The 24,004-nt window shown below is 42.6% G+C and overlaps 1 protein-coding gene across 3 annotated transcripts; it reads right to left on the bottom strand.

Annotated features, from left to right (window-relative positions):
• Positions 1-1,402: 1,402 nt before the first annotated feature.
• LOC308195755 (nutritionally-regulated adipose and cardiac enriched protein homolog) lies at positions 1,403-23,510 on the bottom strand. Of its 3 annotated transcripts, XM_080593714.1 has the most exons (7): positions 23,019-23,510; positions 20,627-20,805; positions 12,872-12,972; positions 11,937-12,044; positions 8,006-8,132; positions 6,097-6,177; positions 1,403-3,323 (listed from the first exon to the last, which is right to left on the bottom strand). In XM_080593714.1, exons 4-7 carry the CDS (start codon positions 11,952-11,954, stop codon positions 3,121-3,123), a joined length of 429 nt encoding a protein of 142 aa, XP_080449840.1. In that variant the 5' UTR covers positions 11,955-12,044; positions 12,872-12,972; positions 20,627-20,805; positions 23,019-23,510; the 3' UTR covers positions 1,403-3,120. The 3 variants fall into 3 exon arrangements, 2 of the variants coding, with proteins under 2 accessions (XP_080449840.1, XP_080449841.1); XR_013951836.1 differs by lacking the exons at positions 11,937-12,044; positions 12,872-12,972; positions 20,627-20,805; positions 23,019-23,510 and adding an exon at positions 10,616-10,820 and having other exon boundaries at positions 1,403-1,764; positions 1,864-3,323; positions 6,097-6,123; XM_080593715.1 differs by lacking the exons at positions 11,937-12,044; positions 12,872-12,972; positions 20,627-20,805; positions 23,019-23,510 and adding an exon at positions 10,616-10,832 and having other exon boundaries at positions 6,097-6,123.
• Positions 23,511-24,004: the final 494 nt, after the last annotated feature.

The raw sequence follows: 24,004 nt of genomic DNA, 5'->3' as shown, positions 1-24,004 counted from the left end.
ATGTGAGCATTCTGTCCATTTGTAGTAAATTATATGGTCCTTCTCCTTTTGTTTTCCTTTTTATGGGCAATCCTCAGGAGTTGTACTGAAGGGAAATATTACCCAGTACAGCTGTCAGGGGAAATAGTAACCAACATAACTGATTTGATATAATTTCAGAGCTCCTTTCAACTCCTCCAAACTCACGGACTCACCAAGGGGTCACACCTAGAAAAAAAGAGCGTCGAGCAAGAGTAAGGAGAAATCCCGCCCAGCTTACAGCACTGAGGATAGAATTGTGATGGATAAAGAGCAGAAGGAAGGCAGAGTGGGAAAAGGGGGCGTGTGTGCATCTGTGTGTGTGTAAGCAGCGTGGGCGAAGGAAGGGGAGAAGAGCTTCAGTGTGAGGAGGAAATAAAGCAGGTAAGTCCACAGTGAAGCTGTGCACCAGAAATTAAATGCAGGCCTAGAGGTCAGAAGTTTTGCTCCTGTTCCCAGGCTAGTTTTGACCTGCTTCCTTCATTCGCACAGATACATAGGTTTTCTCAGCTTCAGTTTCTTCAGCTGCAGAAGGACACTGCTGGCCCAGGGATTGGGTTTAACATTTATTTATTTCAGACTATCTGGAGGTGCTCTGCAATGAGTTGTTTTGGCTCTCTGCAGTCTGTGACAGAGCTGACAGACCACAGCACAACAATCCTGACCCAGGAGGCCAGCAAGGCCACGGGGAAGCTTCTGCAGGCAGCTCAAGTGCTGCTTTTGCCTGTGCCCGAAACTGTCTCACCCAGAGCCAGGAATAGCTGCTCCTCTGCTTATTTTCCCTGACAGCCTGGTTGTGATAGCCATTCTCAGAGTGTGCCTCACTCACACTGATAAGCCTGGGCCCTGATTTATCACCTGATAAAAAGGTGAACGTGGCCATTTTCCATCCCAAGCAGGGCTGAGGGAAAGGAGGTCCCATGCCCATCTCCTGGGGAGCAGCACAGAGACGTGAACATGCACACTGTTTTCACGTTGTCCCTCCCAGTCCTAAAGAGGAGATCCCTCTTTATCTTAACTCTTTGGCTTGTTTTCAAGTTAGCAAAGCAGGCTGGCAGCACACAGGAAGGATTCCCTGTACTGCTCTCCTTCTCAAGATGACCCAGCTTTTGTCAGCCCCAGACTTTGCCTTCCTATTGCAATATGCCACCACTTGCAGTGTGGGAAGAGACCCCCCGAAAAAGGTCCCCATTTTGTATGTATTAGGTACTAGGAGGACACAGCATTCCAGACCCCTAAAGGTACACCACTGATTTGCCACAGAGTTCCAACACCAACATTAAAAAGGTCATAAACAGAAGTGAAAACAGGACTTGCAATCACCCCCTTGCCCTATGCGTGTCGCAATCCAAACCTTCCCACCACGGATTCACCAGCACACAAGTTTAAAACTTTTCTGATTTATTATCCAAACAGCAAGGCTGAGGTGGGGAAAGGGAAGGGAAGCACCGGGGGACTTACCCTGTGAGCTGGGATACAGAAGTGGTTTGAGCAAAGAGCCACAGAGCCAAATTCTCCCACAGCATCCTCTGGGTCCCAGACCAGCAGCTTGTCAGGTACAATTGCTGTGGCCTTTGACGTCTTAGGAAGAGCATGAAAATAGCTGCTGAAGCCAATTATTTCTGTCTCTAACTGCAATTTTTGTTTGTACTCATTCTCAGTCGAGTTGCTGCCCACTCTGCACCTGAGAGAAGGCTGCATAATTTGTTTCTTTTTATCCTCTGCCTGGTTTAAGTCCTTGGGTTGCTTGGACAAGATTGGTGGGGCAGAGAAGTATTGTCCTCTCTTTTTTTTTAAAGTCAATTAAGAATAAAACACCAGTTTTTCTTTTTTTTAGTGGGTTGCAAAGGCAGAGGAGTTTAGTCAAGGTCGTGTAGGCATCAAATCCATATTCTCTGCCCTGTTTCCTTTCTCTTTCTTTTCCTTTTCTTCAGCTCTTATGGCTTCTGCTGTCATCCTTATACTGAATAAACCCAAGCATACATCGTGTTACTTGACAAGAATCTAAGGCCTGAAAAGTGTATCATGCTGTTTTTGTTTAGGAAGAAAACATAGCTCAAGCTCATAAGCTTGCACTTGCTGGACGTCCTCTCAGACACTCAGAGCATCATTCCACATTTATTGCCTGATCTCCATTAAAATGATTGCCTCCAGAGAGGTTGCACTGTATGGTGCTACAACGGAGAGATAACAGGGCTTTGACCCCCCACACCTTCATACACAGCCCGTAATACCCTTACATAAGGTTTTGAACACACAGACATAAAAGCAAAACCTCTGACTGAAGACAAGCACTACCATAAATCTTGTAAGCTCAGCTCATGGGGTTTATGGACTGAATCAAGCCCAGAGGATTGAGCTACTGATTTGATAATTAACCTGGGATTCGATGCTGCTATGTATTATGTTAGGCAAATGCTCTGTTTGTTATTTAAATGACTTTCCATGTTCTTTTTCACACCTGGGAGTCAAGTGAAACATTAAGAGTCAACTCTTGCCCATGGAGGAAAAAATGCATGAAGGGAAAGAAGAAAGCTATTTGCCGTGATTTTACTAACAATCATTTCAGGTATATAAATATAGCAGCTTGACAAGCCTTTGGCCACCAGAGTAGTGTTTGTGCAATAGTTCAGCTTTATTTTAACTTTTGTAGAACAGCTCTTAGGATACTTGAGGAGAAAGATGGTTTGGTATTTAATGCTTTGACCTGAGACTCGGGAGACTTTTATTCATGCTGTGCTGCTGCCTGCACAGATCAATGAATTTCTCTCTCTGCCTCTGCTCCTCATAACAGCAGTTTATAAGCTCTTTGGGGGACAAAACTCAGGCACTTGTTTGCTGTTAAGGATGATGGAGCATCAGTTTGGTGGGACCTCTTGGTGCTACTATTATCATTCAGTAACGTTAAGGAAAAAGAAGAAAGGAAAGGAGAACAAGCAGCTGCTAGAAGGTGCACAAGAGGGGTGGTTTTCTTGTTCTTTAAGTTGGATGCTCATGTGTTCCTTGCATGGGGACTGAGTTGACAGGGAGCGTTGCTCTGTCGTATGATGATTACCAGTGCTCTGAGATGTCTGTCAGGCTTTCTGCAGGTGGAGGACATCGCTACTGCCTCATAAACCAAGTCCAGCATTTATGAGCAACGTGTCTTATCTGAAGAAAGAAGATAACAAGTCGGGATTGAAACTCCTCCAGGACTTTGGTGTCTTGCTTCATGCTGGTGTAGTAGAGACTCGCAGCCAGGATCAGCACAGCGCAAAAGGAGAGCCCCAGGAGCACAGGCAATCCAGATGATGACCTGTCATGCACTGAGAGAGGGTGGGGAGGAAAAAGAAAGCAGCATTATTTTAGTGTCATCTTAAACGCTTCCCAAATCTGACCCCCCGCTGATGCTTTTGTCCTACTTTTCTGGGAACAGCGGGGTACACGGGGCTCTGGTTGTGAATACTTCTCCAGGCATCAGTTAAGTGATAGCAGGTCACACCTCCTGATGCAGGGCAGTGAGTATAAAAGCCCTCATCTAATGGTGCATTTAAAGAGTTTAATTATATACAATATGAATAGGATTACCATAGCTAATACATAATCTCAAATTTCCTTCCAGCAATTATTTTTTATACCTTGAAGCTAAATGTTAGGTTACTAGGAGAATATTAAGCCACCTCACCTAATTATTTAATGCCTACAAATGTTCCATAAAGAGAGAAGATCTAGATTTCTGTCCTTTTCCCTGGTAACTCAGCCTGTTTGGGGCCTCTGCTAATTACTGAAAGATCTGAGACAAGGCACAGGCACATTTAGAAAACTCTGGCTGGCTTAACCTCTCTCTAAGTGCTAGATGTGCTAATTACACTGGAACATCCTCAGTGTTTGCTCTTATTCAGGAGGACACTGTAAACGTTTTTTCTTGCCTGTTAAAATATAATTCAAGGATGTTTAAAGTGGTATAGGTCAGGCATAGTTCATGTGTGGAAGTCAATGGGCTACGTTTAGCTCTCTGATGTCCATGCAGCTATTTAGAGGTGTCTCAGCCCTTGTATGTGTGTATCCATCCATGGACATCTGGGATGCAGTTTGGTTCAGATCTGTCTGCTTTGTTTGGCTGCATGCTCATTGCACCATCAGTATTATTTTATAAAACACTTTGAGTATTAAACATGCAGTATAAAACCAAATTCACGCCTGAATAGAAATCCAAAGTGTGCAGCTATTTTCCTGCCATATGCACATAATCAATAAGAAGATAAAAATGTGGCATGGATTATTATGGGTAAAGGACCAACATTAGCTATAACATATTTAAATTAGCTTCTACCACCAGCCCTGGAATACACAGCAGTCAATTAAATTGTCATACAGAGGTACTGAGAGGAAGGTAAAAAGTCGTAAAACCAAGCAAGAAACCATAATAATGTATCAAAAAGTGTATTGGGAAAAGGTAAAATGTTAATAGGCAGTCATTTTATAGCTAACCAGAAACCAAATCAATGTCCCATAATAGGTCTGAGTGAATTATTTGCAGCAAATAATTTATTCCTTTGAATTTATCCTTTCTTTCTGTTTGCAAATTATCCATGAGCAGACTTCAATTTTTATAAATTTGATTATTTGGTATTATTCTATGAATGGTTTATATGTAGGTATATATTTATATGTAGGTTTATATGGTTTATATGTGGGTTTATATGTATATAAATATGTATATAATGGTTTATATGTAGGTATTTAACCAGTGAGTTACTCACCACTTTCTGCTTATGCAGAGTTTTTTTGATTTGGAAGGTGGTATTTACATTGTTTGACCTCCCGGGCCACGTGATACACCTCTTGACTGGGTGGCTGCCTGCCTTTCAAAGCACGGAGCCTGTCTGATGAGTGTATTTTGTGAGAGTGAAACTATTCTGTAACACTCAACAGCTTTTCAAATCAGCCCTTTTCTATGAAGTGCTTAAAACTGTGTTTCATCTCATGGAAGTTACTTTCTATGTCAAATTTTTGGGTTATTTCAGATGCAAACTTGTTTTTTCATTATATCCTTTCAACACAGGAATATGCTTAGTCCAGAGACATAAAAAAATAATGTGGAAGAACAGTCCCAACCCAAAAATAGCTCTGAGCTATCCTCACGCAGCTTAATCACACTGCTAGAAATGTGTGCTGGAGTGTGTGTTTGCTCTTTTCTAAGTTGCAAATCGAAAAAAACAATGTTTAAATTTGTTGAATTGTTTGGTGGAACAGCACGTTCAGCCCTAGCCATGTGCCCACACACGTAAGAAAAAAAGCAACTTGTCTGTGAGAAAGGCACTGGACAGGCATACAAGAGATTTTGGTTCAGGTCCTGCCTTGACCCTACATTTCCACTGTTATCTGAGGGATGTTTGGTCTTTCCTTTTCCACCAGACTCCTTCCTGCCCACAGCATCTTGTTCCTTTTGGCCTTCCACAACCACAGCTCTGTGTGTGTACATATATGTATATGTGTATATATGTACCCTTTCCCCCCTTACTGCACTGCATACAGAAGGGGCTGGATTTTGGCCAAGGCCTCTAGAGATGATTGCCATCATAATAACACACAGATAGACACATTGCCTTGGGGGTCTGTGAGGCTGCTTGGCCTCAAACATCCTTGCAAGCAAAAAGAAAAAAAAAAAAAAGATTATTTTTATTGTTTCTACCCTGCCGCCAGTGTATAAATGAATTGTCTCTTCCCCACATAAGAAAGTCAGCGGGGAGAACTACTGTTTCGCTTGGGGTGCTTTCCCTGCATATCTTAGTGAAAAACCTGTACCTATTTCATTGCCACAAAATATATTAATTATATTTAAATTAAAAATAGCTTCAGGGATTTCATTTTTGTTTCCACTATTTGTCTTGCTAGATGTCTTGTTTAAAATACTGCAGCAGACCTCATCAACTCTTTGTGCTTCATGTGCCAAGACAGAAAAAGCAACAGCTGCCAACAGTATGAAATGCTTCATATTTGGAAGGTTTATTTGCAGAGCACATCCCCACCGCTGCAAAGCAAACTCAGGTTAGTTCCATGAATGCCTCAAAGTTATAATGTGAAACTTTGACTTACCCACTACGTAGTCACAGCAGGAAATAACTAGAAAACAGAATAAAAATGTTCTTACATGCCTGGAAAGGAGGTGTCTCTTTGCTGAAGATTAAAAAAAAAAAAGCATGCACTGGACGGTATCTCTGAAACTGCCAGTCACTCTACAGATATTGGGCAACTTCTCACACTGCTTTTGACTGAATGCATTTATGCCCAGACAAAGATCTATCCACCCCATGCAAACATGCAGACACAGGTGCACTTCAGGGACGTGAGGAAAAAAATATTATATGGGGAATTTCATAGGCAGAGATTACTGCTGGTGCAGGATGGCCAAAAGTCAGCTCTCAACAAAAAACAAACAAATGAAAAAAAAAAACCACCTCTTCCTACTCTGCATCATTTCTAGAAGAGAAATGAGATAGACCAGGAGGCTGAGAATAAAAATGAAATGTAGAAAACAAACCCGACTGTAAGATGCAACTGTCATCCAACAGCATCCTGGAACTGCCTCTGCTTGGCAGCTGGGGCCCAGATGCAATCCAGGATGAAAAGTGAGCATGGAAAAATTTCACTGGTGCCAGCAACTTTCATCTTACCAGCCTCTGTTTTAATAACGTTGCATGGACAAACAGCAAATCATCTAAATCACAGGCTGTTTGTAACACAGAATATTAATTATGAGTTGGGACATTTCTCCTGTCCTCATGGAAGTGTCAGAGTCTTTCCCATCCCTGCAGCTTCCTGCGGCTTGAGCACAGTTGTGCTGAGGTCAGAGCTGGTGGTGCCAAAACCCCATCCCAAGCTGGACTGACTGTGGGGTGCCAAGCATTGATCTGGGGGCACAGACTCTGGCAGGGAGCTGAAGGAGGTATTGCGTCTCGTCCAAATCCTGCTCCTGAGCAGTCAAAAGAGCTTTGAAGAGTTTAGGGCTGACTCATTGATTCTTCCCATGCGTTCAGTTCGGATAGGAAAGCCCAGGCTGTGCCAACAACCTTATCAAGAAACAGCTTTTCACTCCTGCATTAGTAGGCACCAGAAGCAGCACACTGCAAAACCAACAAGAAGTCTGTATACAGACACAGCAGTGGATGCCAAGCCTTGTTTATAGAAGCTGAGTAGCAGTCCAGACAGGTGGCTGACATGGAAATTTCTGTCACCTGTGTTTTTGCTAGCAGATGTATCAAAACCATACAATTTTAGCTTCCCACCAATAAACACAATTTTTCCTAGTCGGATCTGTTAGTGAAAGTCAGAATAAAACAATTATTTGGTTATGAACTGTATTTAACACGTGCAGAAGTGCAAACTGAATCCTTGTGTTAGACCTCAGCTTCAGGTCACTCCCAGCTGACCTACCCACAAGCTGTTATTTTGGCTCATGAGTGAAAGACCAGAAGACATGTTAGCTGTGTAGTTCCTTGGGTACTTTTATTTGCAGAAAATATTACATCCTGGCTGCTTTTAATCCCAGTGGGCCAGCCAGGCTCAGACCTTTAGTGTTCTGTCCCTTGCCATGCAGGTTGCTCAGAAACATCAGAAGGTGAGCTCCCTCCCCAGTATTACATCCTAGTTACCCAGAACGATGTAAGCACATTTAAATTTGGTTTGTTTGAGCTCATCTATGAATGAAGTGTTCTGGGGTAGACCTGGTGCTCAGCCAAACCCATGGTCTGCAATGGTCCCTGCGGTCCCACAAGTTCACCATGAGAACAGCCTGAGGCTGCTATACCCTGATCCTCCAGGACAGGCAGGGGAATGGACCACGTGCACTTCTGTAGAGCACAGCACAGAAGGTGTCTGTCCCCTGCTCCATGCTGAGCTTGAAAAGACAGATAACCCTAACAGAGGGGAAGGCTGATGAGGACAGACAGGGTGAAGGTTAAGAACTAGAAAGGTCATGCCAGAAAGCCTAATAGCTTGAACATACCATGTTCAATGACTTCTTCTGGCTCACGAAATCGAACCCTTCTCTCTGCTTTCCTTTTTTCCCCCACAGCTTGGTCCACAGGTGGTCTTTTCCTCAGTATTGAAGGAGGACAGCTACCGTCAACTGTCTAAAGAGTTGATCAAAACACAACACATGGCCATTCAAACTGGAGTAATAAATCTAGGTGAAGCTTTGAGTTTTTGTGGCTATATTTTTACCATGTCCCCCAAAGGACATGATATGGAACACATCTGATGTGACATTTACAGTCATATCACTGTAATATGTACACCAAGCCAATATAAATATCATTGTCGTAGATCTTCAGTACACTAAAGCTGTCTTTTCAGGAAAAAAAAGCTTGGTTAAAGAAACAGCAAAGTTTCAGAAAGGATTTCTCTAAATTGGAGCGAACAGTTATTGAAGATAGCTGCTCAACAGACTGGGGTAGAACACATATATGATATGAAAGATAAGATTCATATTATTGGAAGCACCTTTGAAGTGTTCTGAGCTAAGCTGCTCTGTTTTGGATGTGGTGTTGCCATTTAAACAACTGAAGCTATGCACCAATCTCATGATTTCAAGCAATTGTTTGCCATTTGATAACACAATTATGTTGTTGCTCTGCTTTTTCCTCGGAAGCCACGCTCAGTCTTTGATAATGAAATCAGATTGCTGTGGATTCTGCCAAATGACAAAAAACAGGGCTGCTAATAGTAATAAAACCCTCTTCCGTGTAGGAATGTTCCCAAAGTTAACCCCCCAAAGCAAATCCAAAGCATCTCAGTTCAGAGATGCACGTTGTCCTCGGAAAGTGGAGCAGCAGATGGCAAACTTTCTACTTTTCAAAGACCTAAGTGGGTGGCAGAGATTCTATACATTTTATTTTTACTTTAAGATCAAAGTTGTCTTCTCTACACCTCTTCCTCCTCTTTCTCCTCATGTGTCTTTTCCTCACTCAGTGACGGCAGAGCCCTTCCTCCGTGTTTTTCTTCCTGCTTTCCTCTTCTACTCCTCAGTGTCTGTTGCATTTGCCCATTTTTATAGTCAGATAGCCTTGCCCTACACCTTGTTTCTTTGCATGCTTTCCCCACACTCAGCACTTCATGCACACACTATCTGGGTTGTAGAGGCAGGGTTAAAGCCCATTACCTACAGTTTGGGGCTGACAGACTGCCCAGAGAGGGTCCATAGTTTTCTCTGTGCGTCATACACTGTATGTCCCCTTTACCAAACACATGTTGACCACATTGGCTTTGGAAGAGACACCGCTATGTGCTGGATGAAGAGAGGGATTTAGGGGTGACATTGCTGGGCAGATCAAGCCTACCGGCGTGGCTTTCCGGTGGATACCTAGGCCTCCTACACAATTCACAAAGCAATTATGTGTTTAAAAAAAGCATCCACAGCAGCCGGCCCATTAAGCAGGAAAGCACATAACACAGACAGCAGGAACTGCAATGGAGTGGGGAACGTCTTCAGCTCTGATGCCTTCTCCTGAGGGATTTGTAAGCCAAATTTTAGCATAATATCACTGGTAAGGATGTTTTCTCTAAGCTTGGGGTCATACAAGCATCAATACCTCCTCTGTCTCATGATCAGAGGCAGAATGGTGGAGGCCTGTGTTTTTTATCCAGCAGTTCAAAAGCTGGAAGACCCATCCAGCATATGGGAGATCTAGATTCAACTTCTTTCTAAATCCGAGGGAATATGAACCCATATCTCCTATATGCACACCTTCATCATCAGACCTATGGTGCACGTGTGAGACTGAGGGAATCTCAGTCGCTGCCAGTGAAGCCATCTTGTTTGGCCTGGAATAATTAAATATTCATTGGAACAAAGAAAGAAAGAAAGAATGAAAGAATGGCTCTGCAGCCCAGTGTTTGGGTGCTCCCTTGGGGATGGAAGAGGTCTGCTCCTATCCTTGCTCCAATGAATACTTAATGTGAAATACTTAAATATTCATTGGAGCAGTCACTGGGAACAGGGTGTCTTGTCTACCAGGTGAGTGCCCTAATCACTCTGCTGTAGCCTTACACACACACACACACACAAACACACACTTTCTGGCATAATGAATATTTAATTATTTTGTAGAAAAAGGAAGCAGCTTCGGGGAGGCACAACACAAGATGCCCAGCTCAGACTAACAGTGGTTACAGCTTTGTCTGAGAGGAGTCCTCCAGTGGCACATTCAAGGAAACGAAACCTTATATTTGAAGAGATTCATAACTCCACAATACACTTTTGTCCATATGAGATTTTCCAAACACCCAACAGCAATGTCACATCAAAACAGAAAAACATTAAACAGCTAGGTGGTGGGATAGCACCAAGCCAATGAAAACCTTAAAAAGGAAGTGACATTTATAATATTTACTAGGCTTTAACAAACTATGGAAATCAAAGCTGCACAGTGTCAGGAAAAAAAAAAAAAGATACATTTTCCTCTCAGACAGCGACCCAGTGTTAACAGGTATGACAAGAGCTGGAAACCTACCGAACTGTTAGTTTGGAAAGAATATGACATTAAAAATAAGGCACTTGTGAAAAATTCTGGGCATTGGGCACGAGGACACTATCACCCATCAAGAGATTACTTACCAGGAGCTCCTGTGCACTACGATCAGAAGGTGGGTCTGGACATATTTGGGACATGTACTCTGGATGCCAACATGAAGCCTCCCACACGAAGCTTTGGTTGGAAAGCCACTCGCTCAAGGAAATGGGGAGGATCAGGGAAAAATGTCTGGAGACCCCTCTGCCGTGGGGACTGAGCAGGCAGTGCCAGCGAGCAGACGGGAGCAGCAGCAGATGACAAAGGAGTGGAAAGATGAGTTTCCGCCCTTCATGCCAGTGTTGGCTTGGGAAGGATGACGTGACTTGAAATGTACTCAGCAGCCAAAAATAGCACACAGTGATAATACTGGTTGTGCAGCTGGAAAGCAGGGCTTTCCTGGCAACTGGAGAGAGGCTGAATGGAGCAAATCACAGATAAACACCTACATATTTATATGCGTAAATGTAAAGTCGAGGCTGTTCTTTCCATAATGATTACTGCATTTCCATGATGACATTGGTCTCCTTTCCAGAAAACATTGCCGATCTCAAAAGTCTTGCAAGTGGCACAACTTTTAATCCTTTTCTTGTTCAGAACTATGTGGGCAAAAGCCATGAGGAAATGTTATAGATATAGTGGGTTCACATATATCTCCCTCCAGTACAGTTATGGCCTCACTTTATATGTCTTACATATTAGATCCATTATTATAGTAATAAAGTGAGATTTGAACATTAGACATTTCTACAGATATTATAATAAGATTATTGATAGAGAAGAGAGGTGATTTACTGTTCAACAGGCTTTAACAGCCCCTTGTCAAATGCTGAAGGCTGGTCATCATTAAATATACAATTTCCAGCCAGAAATACCTGTCATGACTGCTGAAATATGGTGGTTTATTGTCTCTACAAGCACAAGCTTGAGGGTTTTTTTTGTTGTTGTTGTTGTTCTTTTCTTGGAGCTATTGTTTTGCTGTGAAATGTCTAAAAAAATCCAGTTTTGTGTAATTTTCCAAGTTAGATGGAGTGTCTCAAGGCGGGACCCTAGCATTGCTCCTTTCACAAGGGGCTTCACTGCAAAGTGGAAGGGAAGACCCCAGTGTTCTCTGTTACAGCTGTGCATGCTCAGACCAGGCCATCATTTTGCACCTACCCCGTGAAGCAAGGGTTGCAAGATGTGGGCATTGGCACCAAGACCCAGTCTCTGCATGGGTCTTCAGTGTTTGGAAGACTTGCTGTCCTCAAACCTTTCCCTTCCCAGCAGTGAAAGCAGTGTCAGCATGGAGGACGACACTTTTTACTGGCCTGGGGCACTTCACTGAATGCACCGTATCTAAAAGCCACCTGGAGAGAAACACCTTACCTTCTCTTTCCTGTACATTGGGGTGTTGGAGGGCTTTTCCTCATGCTGTAACCGGCTCACAGCTGCAAGGCTTGTAAAATGTTCTCAAAATCCCCTCTCTGGTGTGTCCTGCAAGTGTTTCACATCAGTTATTTTTGGGATATCTAAGCTGAGCTTTTGGTGGGGAAAAGTCATTTTTCAAAACTTTGGTCATGGTAGATCCTAGACAGAGAGGTGACAAAACCTTTCAAATGGTGACCCCCAGCTTATCTGGTTCCTCCTTGCTCCCATCATGATAATCACTTGCTACTAAATAATATAAGAAGGAATTTATATGCCTACTGTGGCCAAAAATACAGGTGGAGGAGGGAAGAGGGAAGTCAAAGCCTAATATTCATCTCTCTCTCGCTTTCCCTACATGAATTGTCTCATTCATTTTTACTAGTGTCATCCATCAAGTCACATAAAAAAGGTCTTTTGTAGCCTCTTATTCCTGAAAACAGAGGCAAAGAGCTCATAATCTTTTAGACCTGAATGAGAAACCCTGTTCTTATCTTTTTTTCAGTGAATCTGATCTTATTGAAAGCAAAGGCCTTTTTTTTTTTTTTAACAATTAATCAGAATTTTTTGAGATTATCTTTAAAACCCCCAGAAGAAAAGTTGTTGGTTTTTGTTTGTTTGTTTGTCTGTTTTTAGTTCTAAATGGCTCATTTGTAATTTTCAATGTAAGAACTCTTCTTTTCAATTCCAGAGATTCCCCTTAAGTATAAACATTTTTTTTCTTTTAATTTGATTGAAAAATTATTAGGCATCTTATAAATGTTTTCATGAAAGATTCCTATCCAAATGTTAGGAATGATCATTTAATAGTACTATTCTCACTTTTTTTTTTTTTCCTCAACCTGTTAATTATATTGATAGCGATAGTTGTAAATGCTTGAATAATTTGTAGTTACCTGGGCACTCAAGTTCCAGTGGATAAAGATGTCAGGAGTTCAAATCTCATAACAGGGACAGATCCATTCTTGCTAAGTGCTTTTGATTGCAGTTTAACCACCTAAAATTAGATATAGATTAGGAATAAAACACAGTTTCATACATGAAGTGAAAAATTCCAGGAAGATAACTTTCCTAGTTTCTGAAATCACTAGTAAAAAATAAGTTACAATACTGGAACAATTTCTGCTCTGGAAGCTGGAAGGATTTCCCTTGACATTGCCCTCCTCTTTGAAGTAATTTTTCATCTAGGCTTTGATCTCAGTTCTCGCAACACATGTCAGAACCAAAGCTGGACAAAGAATTCATAAATGAATTATTTAGCTGAGGAGTGTCACCTCTATTTCTTTCTGCTAATTGTTCACAAATACATAGTGACTTTTGTGAACATATTCATTATTCAGATTTATTCAGCGGATAATTGCTGGGAGAAATTATTTGTCTGTAGATTGCTTGGAAGCATTTTGCTGTGACCATTTACTAGTAAAAATCTATCAAGGCTTTTAATACGAGACAAACTGAAAATATCTGTAACTACTGATGGAGTTCTTAAGCGTGACCAATATACTGCAGTCTTAATCAGCAAATCCCCTCTTTTGAGGACAAACTCCTCTACTTCCAGTGTTACATGAGAGAAAAAGCAAAGACATGTCAAATATCTGTCGTGCCGACTTTGAATGGCTCGCATTGTATATGCAAATAAGTTTTTACAAGAAAAAGGTTGCTTAAGTGTTTGCTTAGCAGAAAAATAAAACAAGCCTGAACAAAACATGATTGACTTCCCAGTGAATAAGTACGAACAGTCCACACAAAGGAACTAACTGCACAGCCAGTATTTTCATGCAATACCCCAATGGAAGATGTCTAGGAAATAAACATAACATGATAAAACAATTTTACGCTCAGAGGATAGCTGTGTAACCATATGAACTCTTTTTCCATTTCCTTCTGCAGGAATAAATATTTTAGACAAGCAAAGGACTTTGTAAATGATGCCTTTGTGGGGATTCGTCTGGCCTGGTTCAATTATTTTGAAACCTAGCAATTTTCTCATATCATTGAATCTGGTTTTATTGCAAATAGGGTCATAGAAATAGTCACTCATTGTGATAATGGACTTAGTTTATCTTAACTATTAACACTTCTAGTAGGTTTACACACACATATATATTCAATATTTATGGATATGCACAGTGCATATATATTAATAATGAAGTAACTTTATCTCCAACAATCTGAAAACAAAATCACGTAATACCATACAGTGTGGGGTGCAATGGTAACTGGAAGCAGCATATCAGGATAACAGAACAGAAAAGGAATAAATAAATTAGAAGGAAGTCTTCCATATCTTCTTCAACTTCCAGAGTGTCAAATGAGCCTTTGTTCAATATTCCACCTTTCGTGGTTCTGTGTGCTCTTGATTAATAATTTAGAGATGCACCTTTTGGCAGCAAGGTAAGTTTTGTGTTTGCCAAGAGTGATTTTCCACCAGTCAGGGAATACATCAGGAAATAAAAAGGTGAATTGCCCCACAGAGCATCATTAGCTGTGTTCCTTCTTTTTTTTTTTCTGCCTCTGGAGAAGCAGATTTACTGCTGAAATGTGTGGAACACCCATGAGGTGTCATACGGCACTGTTTCTACTCCTCAGACCTTCCAGAAAGGAAAGCACTGCATAAATTCCAACCTCGAGACAAAAATCAGTCCTTCGGACTGTGCATTTCCATATGCATTCCATGACAGAAGGGTCTTGGTTAGCCTCTCTTCTGATGGTCACTCCAAAATGGGATGTTTCCGAGGAACTGGAAAAAAATCAGCCATGAAGCCCAACGGAGACAGAGCAATGAATGGGCATATGTGTGTAGCCAGGTGCACTGATAGCAATCAGTTTATCTGTTCATATAATCCCAAATTCCTGTGATGCCCAGAGACCTGTGTACCCCAGTGTGTTTGCCCCCCAGGAAGGGCAGTTTGTTCAGCCCAAAGCACAACATCTCTAGTTCCTGTGGTGCTATATGAAGGACCCACAAGGTTATCCTCCCACAGAGGCCTTCTCTTCTGCATTTATATATTGCTACCCTGCAGTGGAAATTTTCCTGATGAGCTAGAGCTGTGAATTCCCCTTCGATGCAGGTAGGCAGACCTGGGGCCACTTATCCAGGAACTGCAGGCCTGGATTGTCACTCTTTGCAAAAATCAGATTTGTCATGGTCACATCACATGCAGCTGTCTGATCCAACACAACAAAATTTATTTCTGAAGCCAGCGCCCTGGCTTTGTTTGTGGATGTAGCAGGTACTTCAGGGTGCTGATCATCTTCCTGGGGTTGCAGCACGAGCTCCAAATCCACAGCATGCAGGGGCTTGCTCTGAATTTCAGCTGAGCTCTTCTCTAGGGCAAAGACACAAGCACCAAGCAAAATGTGTAGCAAGATTTTGCATTGTGGTGAGAAGGTCCCCAGAGCAGGGCAGACTGATTTCTACTCCGGCTAGAAATGATTTAACTCTGTTGAGGAACCTGGTCTTAATTCATCCCTGGCATGAATCCATTGACTTATAAAGGCATGGATCTGTCTCCGTCTCTTAAAATTGCCTCTCTTATTCATGCGTCTTTCTGGGTAGATGTTACAAACAACCACAATGTTCTTGTGATGATATATAGTAAAGAGAGAGATTTTCTGTGCTGCTGAAACGAACTTTCTAAATAATTACAGAATGATTCCACATCCATTTCATAATTAGACTCCTGAGATTACAGCCAAACCATTATCTGTGATTCAACATGCATTTTTACTTTGGAAATATCCCATAAACCATTAGGTTTATTCCACCTGAGGTTTTCCCCTTCGTTCCGTTCATCCTGCCACTGGGATCTAAAATGTAAAACATGTATTGATTGAATAAGAGTTACCAAGTAACCGAATGCTAATAACTGCTGTTAGCTCACTCTTTCCGTATCAGTCAGCCCTGTTGATGCCGAATGTGGGAGACAGACAGGGCTGAAGCGAGTGAGGTCATTCTGAGTCAGCTTTTATCACACGTTCATCATATTTTAGCAACAAAAAGGAGTGGAACTGGAACCTCTCCTTAAAGCAACTGGGGGCTGCCACCAGCCAGGAGATGGGTGAGAAGCAGTTAGATGGCTGAGCTGGCATGAAATAAAAAGAGAGGGGGAAAATATATATATATATATATATAATGAAAAGAAAAACCCTCAGAAACAGCAAAAACAGAATTATCTTCTGTAGCTCTATTTCAGCAGCAATCACTTTGTGCTCTCTGTTGTGTTGACTGGGACTTTCTGTAATGATCCCTCATTTACTCATGTGAGTTTTGGCCAGTGGAGAAATCAGACTAGGATAATTGCAGGATGTAGCCTAAAATGGGGATTAGCAGCCTTGTCTAAATCCCAGAGATATCAAAAGTCTCCTGTTGATTTCTGCAGGCCCATGGTCTATTCTGAATGGATTTTAGAAACCTGGAAGCTGTTAATGCCAGACTGGTCCTGAGGAGGGCAGGGAGTGGGACTTACATCAGGGGGAAGGGAAGGAGTCAAGGGAATCGTAAAGCACCTAGACACAAGCATCACTGCATAAGATGATTTGAAAGCCCTGATGTAAATGCTCTTGAGCTCCATTTTTGGTGTCACCTTGGAAGGGGATTAGATTAGATTAGTGACATGAAAGGAGAACAGAAAAATTGAGAGAATAATGGATCGAAGCGTGAGAAAAGCCCAAATGAGTAAAATATGCATGAATTTGAAGGAGCTTGGATGGTGATACTGCATAATGAATATAAAAAGCAAGTGTCAAATCCTGCTGTCGTTGGCAGACACTTTACACTAATGTTAAGTATATTAAAGTCTATTAAAGCCGATATTTGTTCTGGATTTAATTTCTTGTAATTAGTGTGTGAGACTCTCTCCTCCACCTCTCCACACCCTGAAGGCTGGTGTTTTCAGAGTAGAACAAGCAGTTTTAACAAAGAATAATTGGTACAGTTTCCAAATCTGGCCAAGTGCTTCTGGAACCTATATTCACTTGGATCTCAATTTAAGCTGGGACAAGGAAACTAAGCAAGGAAAAAATCAGACAGTACATCTAAGAACACTTGTATTCATTAGGATATATGATAAGTCAGGTTGAAAGCCATCTGTTTTTTGCACGAGTAAGCTGAAGATTTCAATTGCAGTTTTGTTCCAAGCAGAGTAGCCTTGAGCATGTCTGTGGAAGTATCGAGGGGACCTGCTCATGCCAGGTCATTTGGTGTCTCCCACGAGGGTGGCTGAGAACAGGACAGGCTTGGACTGGAGACTGTGGAACTGGATCCAGCCCTGGTCCCTGACAGTTTTTCATCAGCTCCTTAAAATAAGGGGCTTTGAGCAACCTGGTCTAGTAGGACGTGTCCCTGCACATGGCAGGGGGGTTTGGAACTGGGTGATCTTTAAGGTCCTTTCCAACATAAGCCATTCAATGACATCATGAGAAGATGCTCCTGCTAGTAGCTTTACCAGCCTGTTACTAGCTGCCTTGTTAATACTTACAGCCCTCTCTTTTTTTCTCCTTCTCTCTACTTCATTCTTATCAGAAACTTGGTCCTGGGTCAGGAACAGGAAACCTCTGAGCTTAAATTAGTGTGATGCTGAGAACAACTCTGTTCTATTTTATGCTCTGTTTTATTTTATATTTGTTTTATTTTATTTTATTTTTAATATGAATCATTTTATTTTTATCAGCATATTTTTCATAATCTCAAATGTATGAGCCTTTCAAACAGTCACCTCAATGAAGCAGTGGAAATTACAATGCCTTTTCTTTTAAATCTAGGCAAATGCAAAAGCAAGGAATCAGCTTCACAGGACAGTTATAGAGATTGTGAATTAATAGTGTCTGAAGGGAAGAGAACTAAAACTGAGCTCTTGTTCTGTCATGATTTTGGCCACACAGCTATTACCTAACGCAAGCAAAACCTGCTCAGTGCCTTGCGTTTTCTCATACATGCATTACACTTTGTGTAGCAAGCATGTCTAGGACAAGTATGGAGACTGAAGTACCCTTACACTCTCTTCTTAGGGTTGATATTTCTCCTTGTGTATTGGAGAGCTGAAAAAAAAAAGCCCCCTTTTGGACCACAAAAGGGTCATTCCAGCTCTAAAGTGAATATGATGGAAAGGTTATGCCACTACTACTCCTTACCAGAAAAAGACCTCTCCTGCTCTCCTGACTCCAGCTGAGCAGCCCTGAGTTTCAGACTATGGGACTGAAACACCTTTTCCTGATGCTCCTGGATTTGGCAAGCTTTGTCACTTGCTGCATAGATAGTGCTGGAGCTAGAAAATTGCGTCAGCTTCCATGATGGACATATTTGACTTCCCAAACCAAAACACTACGAGCAAGGAGTGCTATGAGACTTCTTTACAGAGAAGTTGCCTTCTATTTGAATGGCACACTTGCCCTACAAACCTTTATAACAGCTTTAAAAGAGCATTAGAGGAGATCTGATCCCGCCCCACTGCACAACCACAGGTGCTGCTGATTCCAATGAAGAGTTCTGCATGTGAAACCCAGGCAGGATTTCATCTCTGCTGCTTACATCTATGGGACTGATAAATCTCCATTAAAAGCAAAACTTATCTGTTAGGGCACTTTGGGTCAAGCTGCCTTTCCACTTACACTCCTACAAAAATATTACAGTGAATGGAAACTTGTTAGTGCATGTGTATAACATTTGCTCTTTTGTTAAGTGAAGTGATGAGAAACACAAAGACTGGGGCAAGGAACCGTTGAGTCCAAAACACAGATATCAAGTTTCTTGTCCAACTAGGGCAATAATTTTTATTTTCCTCTGATTGAAGTCACTTTAATGCAAGGGGCACAATCTGCCTGTGAGGTTGGCACTCTGCTCTCTTGAGCTCTGGCTTTACTGGCTTCTGCCAAGCAGCCAAGTAATTTCATCTGTCACATTCCCACTGGCTTGTCTGCTATCACTAGCTTATTACAACTAGTGAATTTCCAGCATTTTGGCATTCACAATGCACTGACACACAGCATAATCTTCTGAATAATACACTCTGCTTGCAGTACATGAGTGAAGAAAGTATCTGTCTGCTTCACACTTCCTTCTCTTTAAATGAGTTTTCCTCACATCCAGCAATCTCTGCACAAAGACACCTGGTTCTCTATTTCTAAGCCCTGAAGCCTGCCCACTCTTCATCTGGCCTAGGTTCATCTGGGATGTGCTGAGTGACTTTACCTGGCATTTGTCACAATGGCAGCAAGTGCTGCAGACCTGGCTGCTCCTGCAGAGTCTGGGTGAACCCTGTGCCGGGCGCCCCTCCTGTTTCTGACAGGTGAGCATATTAAGAGAGACAGGCTTTCTTGAAGCCTGCAAGTTTTTCTTGGATGCACAAAGAATCCCTCAGCTAAAGCATACGCAAAAAGCACCCCTGAGACAAGAAGAGAATATCTGACCTTACTAAGTTACTTGCTAAGTGTCAGGCTGACCAAAGCTGGGGGTTTGTGGAGCAGAGATACAGGACCTGTTCTGTGCCCTCACTACACTCTCTGAAAGAACGCCTTCAGCTCCTTGAATTCACCAGTGGAAATCAAACACAAGACACAGAAACAGCACTGCTTCCCCTTTGTCTAGAGAAGTGCAACTTAAATAAGAAGTATAGGAGGGTGAAAAGAAGGGGAGTTCAGAGCAGGTGGCACCAGTGTTTTATGTCACTGAAATTTGTGAGCCCAGAGCTGGATGTGAGGCAATGTTTAGCAGAGAAGATGGACTGGCCCTGGAGAGAAGAAGCCAGTGGTCCCATGTGCCGAACAGCCCTCAGTCCTCTGAGCCACCTGCTAACAGGGGAGTTTCTTTGCAAAGGGACGGTGATGCCTTGGGGATGAGTTCCTCAAATCTTGGCTCTGTCCAACAGACCATACAGTAGCAGCTCTGGCCCAAGGAGCGTGCACAACCTAAAAGATTCACCAAACCTCTTGTATCTGAAATCATTAATTTATTTGCTCCCCCCAAAGGTAAAGCAGCTGCCCCAGGATGCACATATAAAGCTTTATAAATTTCAGATACTTGTCAAAATATTCTATTGCAAAACTATCTGAATAATGATGCATTCACTCTAGGCACTTTATATGAGCAAAATGGAGGGTAGATACAGGGTTTGGGAACAGCACTAGGAAAGGTACACAGAACTTTCCTGATCCATGCACTGTGAGAGGCTCAGACCTCCTTTCTGTACAAAGAGGGTTGCTGGGGGTCTGAACTGTTATCTGTGTTATTCTCAACACTAATGGAAAAACAGGCTCTAAAGAAGCAGCTTGTCATATTACCTTTGTACTGGCTCAATTCAAAAAAGCCTGCAAATAAACTTTATTGCTGCTCCTAATAGTGGTTATTATTGATCATAAATAATGTGCTCATTTTCATTACTCTTGTTTAAGACCAGGGCCACACAGGAGTTACAGATATTTGTGAACAGGCTGTACCTGCACCAGAGACTTTATAAACCAAAGGAGCAATGCCAGTTTACAGAAGACTAAAGGTCTGGACCTCAGCTTCCAGAGAGGCTGAACATAAAATGTAAGGAAAAGCAAGCCAAGAAGCCGCAGTGTTTGGACACAAGCAGGCAAAGCAGTTTTTACAATAGAGGCTTTCTCCACACCGGCCTAAGCTGGCAAGAACACAAAACCTTTTTTAGACATACCTGTTGGTCATGATGAAAAGTGTAGGCAGCATCTCATGCTGACATGTCTTGCTTGGAAGGCCTGCTCAGAAAAATCCTTCATCAGAGCAGCAGCTGTCGTCTTCCCCCGAGCAAATTCCTTTAAAGCTGTCAAAGATGCTGTAATCAGACTAGGTCATCAAAACCGGTCCTCCTGAGGACTGGAAATAAGATCCAGAGATGATCATTCAGCTGCATGGGCAAGGTCTAAAACACTAAAGTTTCCATTGAAATTAAATGAAGGGGCTGTAATTGCTGTGAAAGAAAAGCAAAGCAATCATTGGGAGAGCCCAAAAGCTTTCAAACTACCTCCTGAAATGGTGCTGGCTGTAAAGTAGGGATCTATGTACCGCACAACAGAATCTGATAGCAGAGCAAAGCTTTTACCAGGAAACCAACTTAGATAACTACTGGAGCATTTGTCTGTGTGCCTCTTGGAGCTAGGGCAAATTTTAATCGAGATTTCTACACACAGTTGAGTAGTTTTATTGCTCGGCTAAATATAAAAAAGGTTAATAAAGTAATAAAAATGGATTCTTTGTCTTCCTGATTTCAAAACATGAGGCTGTGGTCAATATCTTTAATAATTTGTAAATAGACTGGAATGAAGCCCAGCAGCCATGGTGACCACTGAGAGGAGACTGCTGTGCATTTCTGCCCTCTCGGACCTGTGCTTGCATCAGCAGTTTTGCAGCTTCCATAAATTGTTTGTCAGTAAGGAAGAGAAAAGGGGCTGAGCTCCTCTCTGCCATGATGTTTACTGCAGTTGCTGGAGTTACATCTGGGATAAATTTAGCCTGGTTTTGATTAAACACAGTCTTGGCTAGAATTAAAGGGTGTCAGTGTATCTGTTTTTAGCTGCATTTACACTATATTGTTTTCAGTGTCTCTGATTTTAGGTGATTGATTCCTCCTTGAGTAGTGGTACAACAAACAGATCCCAAAGCGTCCTTGGTACTTCTCCAGTGCACTGGCATTACACCAGATATCGATTCCCAGCTCCTTCTCATCACTCTAATTTAAAAAAAAAAAGAAAAAAAAAAGAAAAAAAAAGAGAGAGAGAAGGAAGGAAGGAAGGAAGGAAGGAAGGAAGAGAAGGAAAGAAAGAAAGAAAAAAGAAAGGAAAGAAAGAAAGAAAGAAAGAAAGAAAGAAAGAAAGAAAGAAAGAAAGAAAGAAAGAAAGAAAGAAAGAAAAGAAAGAAAGAAAGAAAGAAAGAAAGAAAGAAAGAAAGAAAGAAAGAAAGAAAGAAAGAAAGAAAGAAAGAAAGAAAGAAAGAAAGAAAAGAAAGAAGAAAGAAAGAAAGAAAGAAAGAAAGAAAGAAAGAAAGAAAGAAAGAAAGAAAGAAAGAAAGAAAGAAAGAAAGAAAGAAAGAAAGAAAGAAAGGAAGAAAGAAAGAAAGAAAGAAAGAAAGAAAGGAAGGAAGGAAGGAAGGAAGGAAGGAAGGAAGGAAGGAAGGAAGGAAGAAAGGAAGGAAGGAAGGAAAAAAAACCATCTCAATGCATGGTGTGATTGTTTGGACAACTACAGGAAAAAAAAAAAAAGAAAAAGAGGGAAAAAAAAGAGGAACAAGCATCAACTCCCCTAGGTTGGAATAGCCAGGGAAATCACTGATTTATCAGACATTTGATGTGCTCACAGGGCTCCCAGCAGCAGTGCCCTGACTGCTGCAGGCGAGGAGGGGAGGGAGCCTAAGCCTACAGCAGGTATCTAAGGGGAGTTGCTTGGGGGAAAAAGTAGGAAAGTGAAGGCACTGTGCCCCGCTGAGCTTCTGAAAAAGAGAGTTGGAGGAGAGGCTGCTGAAGGACAGGAGAGGTGGAAGTGTGTCACGGGGCACAGGGATCTCTGGAGAAATTTGGGAGACCCCGGCGCAGCAAGGCATGGGGAAAGCTGCTGCAGGGAAGGGAGGGGCTGCAGTCCCAAGAGGCGGATTATTAGCGATAGCAAGGAATCTGTTTCCCATATCTGACTGCTGTTTTCATCAAAGTCCCTGAGCCTGTTTCACCCTGTTTCAACTGGCTCTGTGCTGCTTTTTTTTTTTTTTTTTCAGCAGGGGAAACTGAGGCAGCAGGCTGCAAAGCCACTTGCCTGAGGCCAGCAGCAGAGCTGAGCGCTGGGGCTGTCTGACTGCTCACCCCACATCCCGCAGGGACCCAGGGCAGGGGACAGCTCTGAGATGCTGCTGCCAAAGGCTTCTCTTGGCTGTTCAGAGAGAGCATGCCAGGAGAAATCAGAGCATAAAACCCAAGGGAAAAGCTGCTAGAGATCCCGTAACACCAAAGTGCAACCCTGCTGTGGTTTTGCAGTGAGGCAAAGCAGATCACAGAGCAGGTAGCAGAGAGGAATAGCTCAGTATATATAAAGTCATGTACTTGCCTGAGCCCTCTGGAAGAGGCACCAATGGCACTGAGCTCGAGTGAGCCGCAGGACTTCCTCAGCTGTTTATCCTGGTGAAGGATATTTAACAGCTCAGGCAACTGCCTGGAGCTCAGCTGAAAAACCCCCGTGCCAAAAACACAGGAGACGGAGCCAGCGTAATAAACACGAGGCTCCTTGACTTTTTCCTAAGTGTCTAATTATATATACATGCAGCATTCCTGGGGCTCAATTATAAGCTTAAAGTCGCTTTTCCTTCCTCAAGGTTTTGTCCCTGAGTCGGTTAAGCAACCAAGAACAAAGAAACAAGGGGTGTTATCGCACGGCTCCTGTGCCACAGGAGGACTCTTTATTCCCGTACCTCACCTGGCAGCCTCCAGCCTCCCCAGCACTATAATTAGAGCATCTTGCAGCCATCGAAATAGCACTGACCCTCACCACAGTGCTGGCCCTCATCTTGCTGCTCTCATCTGTCTTGCACGACAGCTCCTCACCCACACAAATCAAGAACCTGGAGGGGATGGGGGCATTTCTGCATTTTGGCTGTGCTGCCTGGGTCCACCCATCACACCTGGCCCCCGGTTATGGGATGATGTCTGTGCTCGAGTTTTCTGCTGGAAAGGGACAGAGGGGTGAAATGGGGAGCTGGAGGAAGGATGCATTTTAATTTCGCATTCCATCATCCAGGCTGCTTCTTGAATTAGTGCACGAAACTCGGCTCTTCTGTCCACATTTTGTTCAGGCTTGATTTATATGAGCGTGCAGGCAGGCTGCGGCTGACTGTACAGATCGGTGATTTAAGGAGAGCTGAGACCTCAGGATGAATTAAAGCAGTTTCCTTTAATCTGCCCTGCTTGCCCAACCTGCCAGCTCCAGGAGCCACGCACTGAGCACTGGGGAGCCCCAGTTACCTCCTGGAGTCCTCGCAGAGAGATGTGGGCACTCCCGGAGAGCAGGTATCCCTGACATCGGGGCTCATCTCCTCT

The sequence above is a fragment of the Anser brachyrhynchus genome (genome assembly GCF_964034855.1).
Source record: "Anser brachyrhynchus genome assembly, chromosome: 5".
NCBI lineage: Eukaryota > Metazoa > Chordata > Aves > Anseriformes > Anatidae > Anser > Anser brachyrhynchus.
Note: the sequence above shows the minus strand (reverse complement) of the source record. Positions and strands in the feature narration are given on the sequence as shown.